The 10,767-nt window shown below is 49.9% G+C and overlaps 1 protein-coding gene across 6 annotated transcripts in view; it reads left to right on the top strand.

Annotated features, from left to right (window-relative positions):
- The window catches only part of Dgkd (diacylglycerol kinase delta), a 91,324-nt gene that overhangs the window by 14,278 nt on the left and 66,279 nt on the right, over positions 1 to 10,767 (top strand). For 3 of the 6 annotated variants that reach the window (XM_010608727.3, XM_010608732.3, XM_010608729.3), the window contains exons 2-3: positions 8,003 to 8,113; positions 9,809 to 9,889. In XM_010608727.3, coding sequence (XP_010607029.2) covers positions 8,021 to 8,113; positions 9,809 to 9,889 — 174 coding nt within the window. In that variant the 5' untranslated portion in view covers positions 8,003 to 8,020. Of the gene's footprint in view, positions 1 to 7,757; positions 7,779 to 7,978; positions 8,114 to 9,808; positions 9,890 to 10,767 lie in introns of those variants that run through there. The other 3 variants (XM_010608730.3, XM_033764706.1, XM_033764708.1) reach the window with 3 other exon arrangements.

Here is a 10,767-nt window from a genome sequence, read left to right on the forward strand (position 1 = left end):
AAAAAAAAAAAAAAAAAAAAAAAGAGGCAGATTGCCAAGATAATAATAAAATGAGCATGTTGTTAACGCTGAGGAGAACACACCCACAAACACAGTCTCCCTCCTGCACTTAGGGCCCCGGGCTGTGCCCACTGTGGCTGCTCTGAGCGAAGGTGGAAGCCTGTCTCAGCCTCCTCTAGAGCTTGCCAAACAGGGCCAAAGCGGACAGAATTGTTAGGTCAAAACAATTGAATATAAAGAGCCAAATATAAGAAAGGGCAGGACTTGCAAAAACTTAGGGTTAACCTTTCACAATATCCTAATGAATGTGTACATTGTGTGAGATAACTTAGTTATGTTGCCCTTTTTTAAAACTTCCAACTACAGTATTGAAAGTAAATCTAAACTTACCTAAGCCGAGTTATTTTAGTGGACATTCAAACCATTTGGTCTTTTAACACTGTCACTTTTCTCTTAGATAATTTGAAACTGTGCCAGCATCCTTCAGCATCTGAGGAAATGAAATAGAATAGGGTAGAGAAATCAAACAAAAAGCAAAAGATCTAATCACATGTGTAGTTTGGGCCAGGTATTGTGGCATGCCTGTAATCCCAGCCCTCAGGAGGCTGAGGCAGGAGGATTGCTGTGAATTCCAGACCAGCCTGGGCTAAATAGTGAGTTCAAGCCCAGCCTGAACTAATAATGAGACCCTGTCTCAAAAAAAAGAGTAGTTTAGAAAAGCAGGTTATTAAATGATGTGTGTAGTGTACGACGCCCTCACCCATGTCAGGTGCAGCTGACCCCGTGGGAAGGTGGTGTTGAGAGAGGCATGGGAAGTGTTCTTGGGCACAGATAGGCAGCCCTGAGCTAAGCTTTATTCCCAGCCAAAGCTTGCATGGGCCAGGGAAGCAGGGTTTGAATGTTGACTGTTCCTGGGTGGTTTTCTGCCATGCTGGTGTCTTCAGAGGTGGGACGGAGGCTCAGGCAGCTGGTGCGGCTGCTTCAGTCTGTGTATGTCTCCGTGACTTCTCATGGCATGTAACATGTTTATGTTACATGATGGAGTGAGAGAAGTCACTCGGACCGGGGTGTGTCTGTGTTTTTTTCTGAGTGTGTTGAAGCCTGTTCTGTGGTGCTGGTTACTTAATGAAGTACCCTTCTGCCCAAGTGCAGCTGCCTGAAAGGTCCAGGGCCCTGTTCTTTTCTTCATCGTGTTCCCAGCAGTGCTTGGCACCTGAGTGTTTGATAAATATTTGCTGAAATGTGGTGACTTCATTCCTCAGCTCCGTGGGGGTGGGTTTTGTCCTGCAGGTTTCCCAGCGTTGAGTGAGTCCTTCCCACCTCGGTGGCCCAGGAGCATGGTGTCTTTAGGGGTGTCCCGGATGGTGGTTAAGATTTGTCCCAGGTGTTGTGCAGCTGGGCTGCCCCTCCCTGTGTGCACATTCTGTGTGCAAATTCACCCCAGGAAAAGGAGGTTAGTTTTGGCTGTAGTTTAATTTGAGCCTATGAAAGCAAACAACGACAAGCAGGTCTTCCTCAAACATAATTTTTATTTTCATTTGCTCAGAACCATGGGAAGAACTAAAACCGGACAGACCTGGGTTTGAGTATCACGCCTGTCTCTTCTCTGTAGATGTCGGTGTGGGGTGTAGTGATGGCACAGGTGGTGAGGCTAGAATGAAATGCAGATCGTAACTGTGCTGCTGGCTGCCTTTCTTCTTGCCAGGTTCCTGGGCGTGGGTTCATTGGCTGTGTCTCCCTTGGGAAGGTCCCGGTGGGGCCTGAATGGTCACTGCCTGGGCCCTGGGCAGACTCGGGTGGGCTGAGGCCAAGGAGCCTTGGAGGCTGCCTCTGCTGGGAACCTCCCTTTCTCGCCCCCAGCACCCTGCCCCAGGTGATCATTTCATAATTATTATTTTGGTTTACCCTTCTTTTGATTCTTTTTCAACTTTAAGAATGTTTAGCTTTATTTTCTCTTTCCCCCATGTACACACACTCCCTCCTCCTGTTCATGAGTTGCACCTTTCTTTTTTTTGCCTTGTGATGCTGGGGATGGAACCCAGGCCCTCACATGTGCTAGACAAGCACAGTACGAAGGAGCCACACCCAGCGTGCATCTTTCTCTTCTACCTGCTGCCATCTGGAGTCCGTGTCACAGCTTGTAAAGCTGTCTCTGTCGCTCACTCCTTTTGTGGTTATGAGCTACTGTTTTTTTTAATGTGCCAGCAGTTATTCAACTACTTGCCTGTTGGTGGGCATTTGGGTTATTATCCATGTTTTGCTGTAGCAGTTAGCAGCAAAGAGCCTAGTGCAAACCTCATCGTGTGTCTTGCCAGCGTGTCTTGGGGGCTGAGTCCCTGGTGTGGGTTTGCTGGGCTGAGGGGTAAATGTGAGCATGATCTTGTTTTGTTTTTAGGTCTAATTGATGGTAAGGATAATAGTTTAGTTTTAACTAGTTTTTCTCTTGCTATGAGCTAGGCTGAGCATCTTTTCATGTGTTTAAGGGCCATTTGTACCTTTCTTTCTGTGAAACATTTGGTCATATTTTTCCGTCAGGTTGTTAATCTGTTCTCAGCTTCTAGAGCTCCATGAGAGATATAAGTCCTTGCTGGGGTTTTGTAAACCGTTCCCATGGCACTGGGGTGGCTGAGTTAAGGAGACCCTTGGGTGTTCAGGCCTGGCCGGGAGGCAGACTTATTGGTAGTGGAGGCTCCCATGTGACCTGGGTGCAGAGCTTCGTGGTTTTCAGCTGGGAGAAGAGTTGTTGAGGACCCCAGGTAGAGCAGAGTGCATTCAAGGCGTAGTCTGTGACAGCTGTGTGTGAGGGCCCGGTGCGTGGAGAGGAGCCCCCAGATTGCCATGCTTCCTTTAATCATGCTGCAGCTCCTTCTGTGTGCCCACCGCACAGGGTGGGTGGGCAGTGTGTGCAGAGCCTGCCAGGTGGGTGCCCTGGTGCAGGTGGTGGTGAGAGAGGTGGGGAGCCCATCATCAGACTGTGGCTCCTTGGGTCCCGGGCAGGGAGTGGACAGATTCCCACTTTCTGACCTGCACTCAGACCATGCAGGGGTCTGAGTCTCTTTCAGAGAGAGCTCTGTGGGAGGCTTGAGGTGAGGACTGCAGCTCACCAGGGGATGGCAGAGTCTTCAGTAGTTAACAAGCACAACAGATGGCACTGCTTTGCCTGCTGGGCAGGCCTGGGAGTGTGGAGGAAGGAGCTGAATGAGCCCAATTCTTTTGTTAGCTCTGGTGGCAGGAGGAGGACGTGCCTGGGATAGGATCAGTTTGAGCGTGAGGTCAGTGAAGACAGTGGTTTGAGGTGAGGACATTTCCGGTGTGGTGCCTTTGACCCTGAGGACACCAGCACTGCGTACCAGAACAGAGTGGCCCTTTTCATGGAGATTTCCTACAGTCCTCCGCTCTACCAGCTGATCTCAGAGTGACCCTTTTCAGACGGGATGCAGTGGGCTGCCTGTTGATGGTGCCAGGACCCAGGCTTGCTACCTCCTGGCTTCAATATGGCTGCTGTAGCCTGAGATGTGTGACTATGTTGAAGGCAGAGAAGAGGAGAAAAGGTGGAGTTGATACACACGCACACCTGTTGTCTGATTCCCGTTAAACAGCTGGCCCTCCTCCCCACCCCAGCAGGGCCTCTGCTGCCTAGGTCTTTTTGACCTGGGCCAAGGAATCAGCATGTGACGAAGGGTGCCCCACAGAGAATCGAGGTCTTGCGGGTTCCTAGCAGTGCGGGGAGAGGATTAATGTGGGCATGGGTGTGGCTGTTAACAGTCACTGGCAGGAAGGGACGTGTCCCTGGCAGGGGCGTGGCTGTGATTTAGGGGAAGGGCAGGCTTCAGGGCAGCTTGTAGGGATCTGGGTGCTACTCTCTTTCCTGGTTCCATGCCTCCTCATATTAGTGGGGACAAGAATGAGGCTTCTTCCCTGTTTTCAACAGAAACTTGTAATCCATCTGGGAAAAAAAACCCCAGAAGAAATAAAGAAATGCTTCTATATTGTGTGTTTAAAGTTTAAAATGTTGCCTTTTGAATGACATCCAGAATCTGCCCAGAACTCACGTGTGTGTGTGTCTGGCTCATGAGGGAAGGAGCCAGTTGGTCCTCCTCAGACTCTTCATCCAGCAGTCCCTCCTTGGAGTCTGCATGACCACCTCCGTCACACGTCAGGCTCCCAGGCCGCCAAGGCCTGCTTTTCCAAATTCCTTTTCCGGGATTTGCTGTAAGGAGCACTCGGGACGCATGCAGACACTTAGCCTGCAGATGTGTGCCTGAAGTGTTTGTGTTAATGGGTGCCGTGTGTACAGTGAGTCCATGTTTGCGGGAAGTTAAGAAGCCTGTAAGTCCGAAACCCTATCATCTCTGCTTCTGCCTGTTGCTTCGGGCTGTGCTCTCCCTGTGCGATTCCGTGGCTTGGCCCTCTGTCCGCCGCTCAGTCTGCTGGGGTGGGTGCCCGGTGCCCTCCCCCCAGGCCTCACTCACCACCTCGGTGCTGTGCCTGGCCTCACCTGTGCCATCTTCTCAGTATGCTCCCTCTCCTGGTGTCTGCCAGTTTCTTGTCACTGTCCTTTCTTTCTCTCCTCCTCCTCCGTGCCCCTGAGCCAGAGTCAGCAGAGTCCTCAGTCCTGGTTTCCCCGCCTCTCCCCTTCCCCAGGAAGCTCCTTTGGGGCCCTCAGAGCAGTGCCGGCTCCATGCTGGGCTCCCTGGGCCACCGACTCGGCATGGCCTCCCACTCTGAGCTGGACATGTTGGAGTCATCTGGGATCTTTGTCCTGTGTCCTCATCTTTTTAAAATAGACATCTGGGGCACCAGGCCGATTAGGAGCCCTGTGACCCACATAATGGCTGGACAGTGATCCGAGGCCATTCTTTCTCCCTGCCCTGTGCTGCTGGCCTCTTTCTTTACCTTGAGGAGCAACGTGGGCAGCTTGGGAGCCATGGCCACCACAGCCCCTGAGTTCCCGCTGCTCAGATGCTTTGTGTCTCCTGATACTATATTTTTGGCCCTCCTGTGGAGAGGCATCACTGAACCCCCCAGGTGCCACTGTGTGTGCCCATCTGTCCTCCTGCAGTCCAAGCTCCTGTGTCAGATGCTGCTTTGTGTTTGAAGAGGGGCAGCAGGAAAGAGAGGGAATCCCTACCCTGTGATGGAGTCCCTACTGACTCCTTCCAGGGGACACCTGGTGGATTGTGTTTGGTAAGGGCTTTGTCCACTGGTTGAAGCCTTTTGGAGCAATTTCTAGAGCTTCCTTGGGGAGTTGAGACTGCTGCAGCCTTCTACGCCTTGCACAGAGGTTCCATGCCGTCTTGGGTGGTGGGCTGTGTGTCTGTCTGATCAGCGGTGGCTGTGGCTCTAGGGACACCTTAGGCTCAGGCTCTCTTCTGCCTCAGGCCCTGCCTTGGAGTTCCTCTCCTTGCCTTCAGTTGGAGGATGGCGTAGCCAGGTTTTTCCACTTGTGGGGTCCGTCTGACTGTTGGCTGAGCATCTTCTTAGTGCCTGTGTGTTGCTGGTTTGTCCCTGACCATTGTGTGGGTACGGAGGTGGCTTGAACAGCAGAGTCCCCCTTCGGTTTGCACATGGAACCGCATGAGCACGCAGGCTCTGGACCTGGCTTGTGCTGCTCTGTGGTGGGAGAGGTTGCCAGCCCAGCAGCATTTCCTGTGGTACCTCTTGCAGGCTGCCTAGTGCACGACACAACAGATGGCTTTGGGGTGTGATTTTCTTGACCACTTTTAGTTCATCATGTTTAAAAATATTCTGCTGCCTATCTATAGTATTTGGGAGCAGCAAATCAGAAGAAATGCAGTTTCTGAGAAAGCTTCAAAGAAATACTGGTCTTTATCTTTTCCCCAGCCTTTTCCGCTAAAACCCACCAGAGTTTTTTCTGAGCACACTTGTTCTATTTATAGAACAACAGGTCTCCTTGGGCAGCTCAAGATCGCAGGCTCTCATCCGCTTTCTGAAAGATTGTGGTGGGTGTGTGTGTGTCTGTGGGTGCACATTAGAGCGGAATGTGTTTTCATTTTGCTTTTTCTTTCACATATTAGATAGGAGATGAAAGAAAAAAATACTCTCGCATCTGTCCTTTTAAAGATAACTTCCAACTTTCGTGTGTTTGGCTTGTTGGTTTTGTTGTCTTTTCTTTTTTAAAATTTGCATTTAGGAAAGAGATGGAAGCGATTTCTTCCCCTGCAGAGGTCAGGAAGGTGAGTGGGTGAGGAGGTGTCCACACAGAAGTCCCCAGAAGGTGGGGGCTGCTGTGGCTGTGTGTATGTGGAAGGATGCTCCGGCAGACCCTGGTGCCGGTTCCTGCGTGTTGCAGACTAGGGCACGCTCCAGCTTCCAGGGCCTTGCTGTTTCCACACAGGACCCGCCTGCCAGTGGCTGCAGCCTGCTGTGTGTGCCTCTCCCCCAGTGATGTTGGGCTCTACTCTTTTTCTTCCTGGCACTCTGGTTATCTGGGAGAGGCACAAGCCACAGCAGCTCTTCCCCTGCAGCAGCCTCGGTGGAGGGCCTTGGGAAGAGCAGCTGGCTGTCTGGAGCAGAGCACAGACCTTTTCCTAGGGGGCTGGGGAGTGGGTGCTGGCATGTGTGGTTACCCTGCCCCAGGGAGCCTGTCCTGCAGTGTAGAAGAGGAGACCCCAGGCACTGTGTGCTGGGCCGTGGGCGCTCTCTGGACTCACTCCAGGCTCACTCCTACCTCCTTGCCTGCTCACTCCCTCCCACCCCTGTGAGGAGCAGGCTGGAGGGGTCCTCATGAGCCAGTGTGCTGCGCTTGGATCCTGGCACCTTTATCTGGGTCTGCTTCACACAGATTTTATCTCAGGAAGCTTTAAATGGACCCTGAAATTTAAGTGCTTCATACATATATTGTTTTTAAAAGTGACTTAAGTACAGAGCTATTGTTAGGACTAGGTAGTTGAACAGCTACTTCTCTGAGGTAGTGTGCTTGTCTCTGGACAGCTTCTATAAATTCTCCCTGTTTCTATGCCGAGATCCCTTGTGGAATAGATGCTGCTGCTGGGTGTGTTACAGGAAAGTATCAGATGCTGAGAGCCAGGTTCTGGTTTTCCTGTGTATTTATTATTATTATTTTTCCTCCTGTGGTGCTGGGATTGGACCTAGGGTCTCATGCATGCTAGGCAAGTGCTGTCCACTGAGCCATGTCCCTGTCCCTTGTTTGTTAGTCACATTGGGTTAGTGACTTCTGGGTGTCTCGTGATGGAATATTTCCTTGAGTGTCTGACTTCAAGTGGTGTGCAGGGTCAGTGTCCCCTACGGGTCCTGTACTCAGGACACACGAGGAGAGGACAGCTCCAGAGAAGCTATGTCCCTCTGTCCTTGTGATCGAGCCACGGTGAGTTCAGGATTCCCTGGAGAGGTGAGGACTGTCCCCCATGTGGTGGACTCATCAGTGCCAGCAGATGGGATGTGTCAGTGGGACCACGCACTCTCTCATCGGGCATGAACGTCTGTGCCGGCCTGTGAACTGTGGAGATGACAGAGTATAACGCAGGCCTGGAGCTATGCTGAACCCCAGAGCAGCGGACGTAGACAGATTTGGCAACAGGATCCTGAGAAATGGCAGGAGGCCAGAGAACACGGAGACAGAGCCAAGAATAGCTGAAAAATACCAAATGCTAAAGTTGGAGAATGTGCTGGCCTCATGTCCCCGTTGTCCTCCCAGCTGCCATTTACTGCAGTCCTGTGAGCCTCAGTTATCCCTTCACTAGTCTGCTGACATATCCAGGGCTCACCTAGAGGCTCTGCCACCCTGCCCAGCACAGGTGTGCGGTTACCCTGTGGAGAGTTGGGGTCCCGGCTCCACCATCCGCAGCGGCACCCTTGGCCTGTGCACGGGTCTGGGTCTGGAGGAATGTGAGATGCATTGCCCTGGTGGGCTGCTTGGCCCTTGGAGACACGAGTGTGCCTGGCCCCAGCAGGGGAGTCTCAGCTGATGGGCAAGGGCGTCTTCGCACGCATGTTCATGGATATGTTTCTGTACTTTCAGACCATCATCAAAGAGGGGATGCTGACCAAACAGAACAGTTCATTCCAGCGATCAAAAAGGAGATACTTTAAGCTCCGAGGGCGAACGCTGTACTACGCCAAGACTGCAAAGGTAAACTCCGAGAGGGACACCAGGGCCCTGGTGTGGGCTGAGTCCCTGAGGGCAGGTGGGAACGCGGGAGCTCCCAGTCACAGACTTACTTCCAGCTAGTTTTGTAATGTGCAGGGAGTCAGGTTTTACTTGTCTCAAGCCATGTTTTACTCTTATAAAGGTCATTTTTTTTTCTATTGTCATTTATTACCAGTGGGGGAAGCAGAATAGGGGCACGGAGTTAACTCCAGTTGGGTATCTTCCTTGCGAAGGGAGCGGGGGCATCCACAGACTTGCGGATCTCTTATGACAAGCTTAAAAGCTTGTTTTGAAGCATATGGGGCCTCTCCGTGTGTGAGCAGAGAGGTGAAGCTCGTTGTTTCTAGGCTTTCTAGCACAGTCTTCTTTCTCGGTGCCCAGTGCAGCTGCAGGAGAGGCATTGGTGCTCCCGCTTCTGTGAGCATGGTGCCAGGCATTTCAGAAGTGTGCTGGCTGTCACTCCGAACATCTGTAGTTTTCTGTCAGTATTCGTAGCGGCACTGATATTTTAGTATTGAAGATACATGAAATCAGAATCATTTATATTTTGGAGACACATCCCTAGAGAGTTAGTGGCTAAAATTGATAGTGAACAAAGCAACTTGTTTGGAAAGGAGTCTGGGCATAGGTTACTTAAAAGGTTGAACCTCAGAGAAAAAGGTTGAACCTCAGAGAAAAAGGTTGAATTTCTTCTTTCAGTTACTAGTTTTTCCTCCAGGAGTTTTGTACAGAGTCATCTTCGAACAGAGAGAATGGTAAAGTAAATAGGAGGTGAGGGCTGTGATGTGGGCACTTGGGAGAAAGAGAAGAAAGGGAGGGGAGTTTTCCTGTGCCTAGTTCCCAAGCCTTGCATGGGCTTTGGGATGAAATGTCTTTCTCTTTTCTTTTCTTTTCTTTTCTTTTCTTTTCTTTTCTTTTCTTTTCTTTTCTTTTTTTTGGTTCTGGGGATTAAACTCTGGACCTTGCACTTGTGAGGCAAGAACCAAATGAATGAAATCCCCAGTCCTGGGATGAAACTTCTTCTGCTGGGCTCCCAGGTTTTCTGCCCTGCTGTTGTGGCCTGTCTCTTCTTTGGATAATTTATTTTAAATTCTAAATGTGCAGCTGGGTGTGGTGGTGCATGCCTGTCATCCCAGTACCTGGGAGGCTGAGGCAGGAGGATTGCTGTGAGTTTGAGACCCGCCTGGGCTGCATAGTGAGTTCCAGGTCAGTCTCAACTACATAGTGAGACCCTGTCTCAAAAAACAAAACAAACAAACAAACAAACAAAATCTAAATGTGCTGGCTTGGGAAACTAAAGCTGCAGGAAGGATGGTCCTTGGTCTGCCTGGGCTTTCTCTCAGGTAGATTGCCTGAGGACACAGTTGTATTTAGACATTTGATATTAGTTTTAAAGTAATGTATGATTAAAAAAATTAAAACAGAAGTGTCAGCATTGGGTTTTAAATTTTTTTATTTCTTTCCATCAATGCCATCAGTAATGAACTCTTATAGTAAAAGAAATCACACAGTATCCCCGTGAGCTGCAGGTGGGTAGGTGCATTGATCTGCCATTTTTTTATTGGTTGGAGGCCAATGGCTCAGGGAATCTGAATTTGGTGGGGTGGCTGAGGTGGGCCACGTAGGTTGCTTGGGATGCCTGCCTTGCATGTCTGAGCCCCGTGATTCTCTTTCCAGTCCATCATATTTGATGAGGTGGACCTAACAGATGCCAGTGTGGCCGAATCAAGCACCAAAAATGTCAACAACAGCTTCACGGTAAGACTCTGAGTTTTACTTCTGACATTTCTCTTTCTCATTCAGCATTGGGCCGGGGATGTAGAATTGTGGCACTGCGCCTGCCTGACAAGCACAAGATCCTGAGTTCTGTTCCTGGTACTGGGAAAAAAATGAAAAAATCTTATTTAAAAAAGGATTGGGATTTAGCTCAGTGGCACCATGCCAGCCTTACAAGTGCAAGTTCCTGAGTTCAATTCCCCAGTATTGGAAAAAAGAAAAATAGCAACAACAACAGCGAAACAAACAACAGCCAGGTATGGTGGTGCACGTCTGTAATCCCAGCACTTGGGAGGCAGAGGCAGAGGCAATAGGATCGCTGTGAGTTCAAGACTAGCCTGGGCTACATAGTGAGTTCAGGGCCAGCCTGAACTACTGAGACCCTGTCTCATTAAAAAAAAACCCCAAAACCCCCACAAAACCCCCAAATTAAAACAAACCAAAAAGCAAACGTGCATGGTGCTCTCCTTTTTGATTTGAATAGAGCTTGCAAGCACTTGATACTTTTTCATACTTCTTTGTACTTTCCTTTCTGGTTGGAATGGTTTCTGGTAAATTTAGACTCTGAAGCTGAGAATAATACTGTGGAACAGAATTTGGCATATGTAAACTCAAAGGAACCAGAGGGTCCAAATGATCTTTCCCTTAATATGTAATTTTGATTTTAACAGAAGCTTTTTTTTTACAAGCTTTTTAAAATTTTGTGATGTAGTTTGGAAAATGTAGGAAAGTATTTTAGAGAAGTTGAAAAGCAGCCATAGTTTAGGCACCTCAGAAGCAGAAGTATGGTGTCTGTCTTTCTGCCTGCATCCCTCCCTCCCGCTCTCTCTCCCCCCCCCCCCCCCCCCCTCCCTCTTTTT

The sequence above is a fragment of the Fukomys damarensis genome, unplaced genomic scaffold, assembly GCF_012274545.1.
Source record: "Fukomys damarensis isolate Sample0158 unplaced genomic scaffold, DMR_v1.0_HiC HiC_scaffold_16, whole genome shotgun sequence".
Taxonomy (NCBI): domain Eukaryota; kingdom Metazoa; phylum Chordata; class Mammalia; order Rodentia; family Bathyergidae; genus Fukomys; species Fukomys damarensis.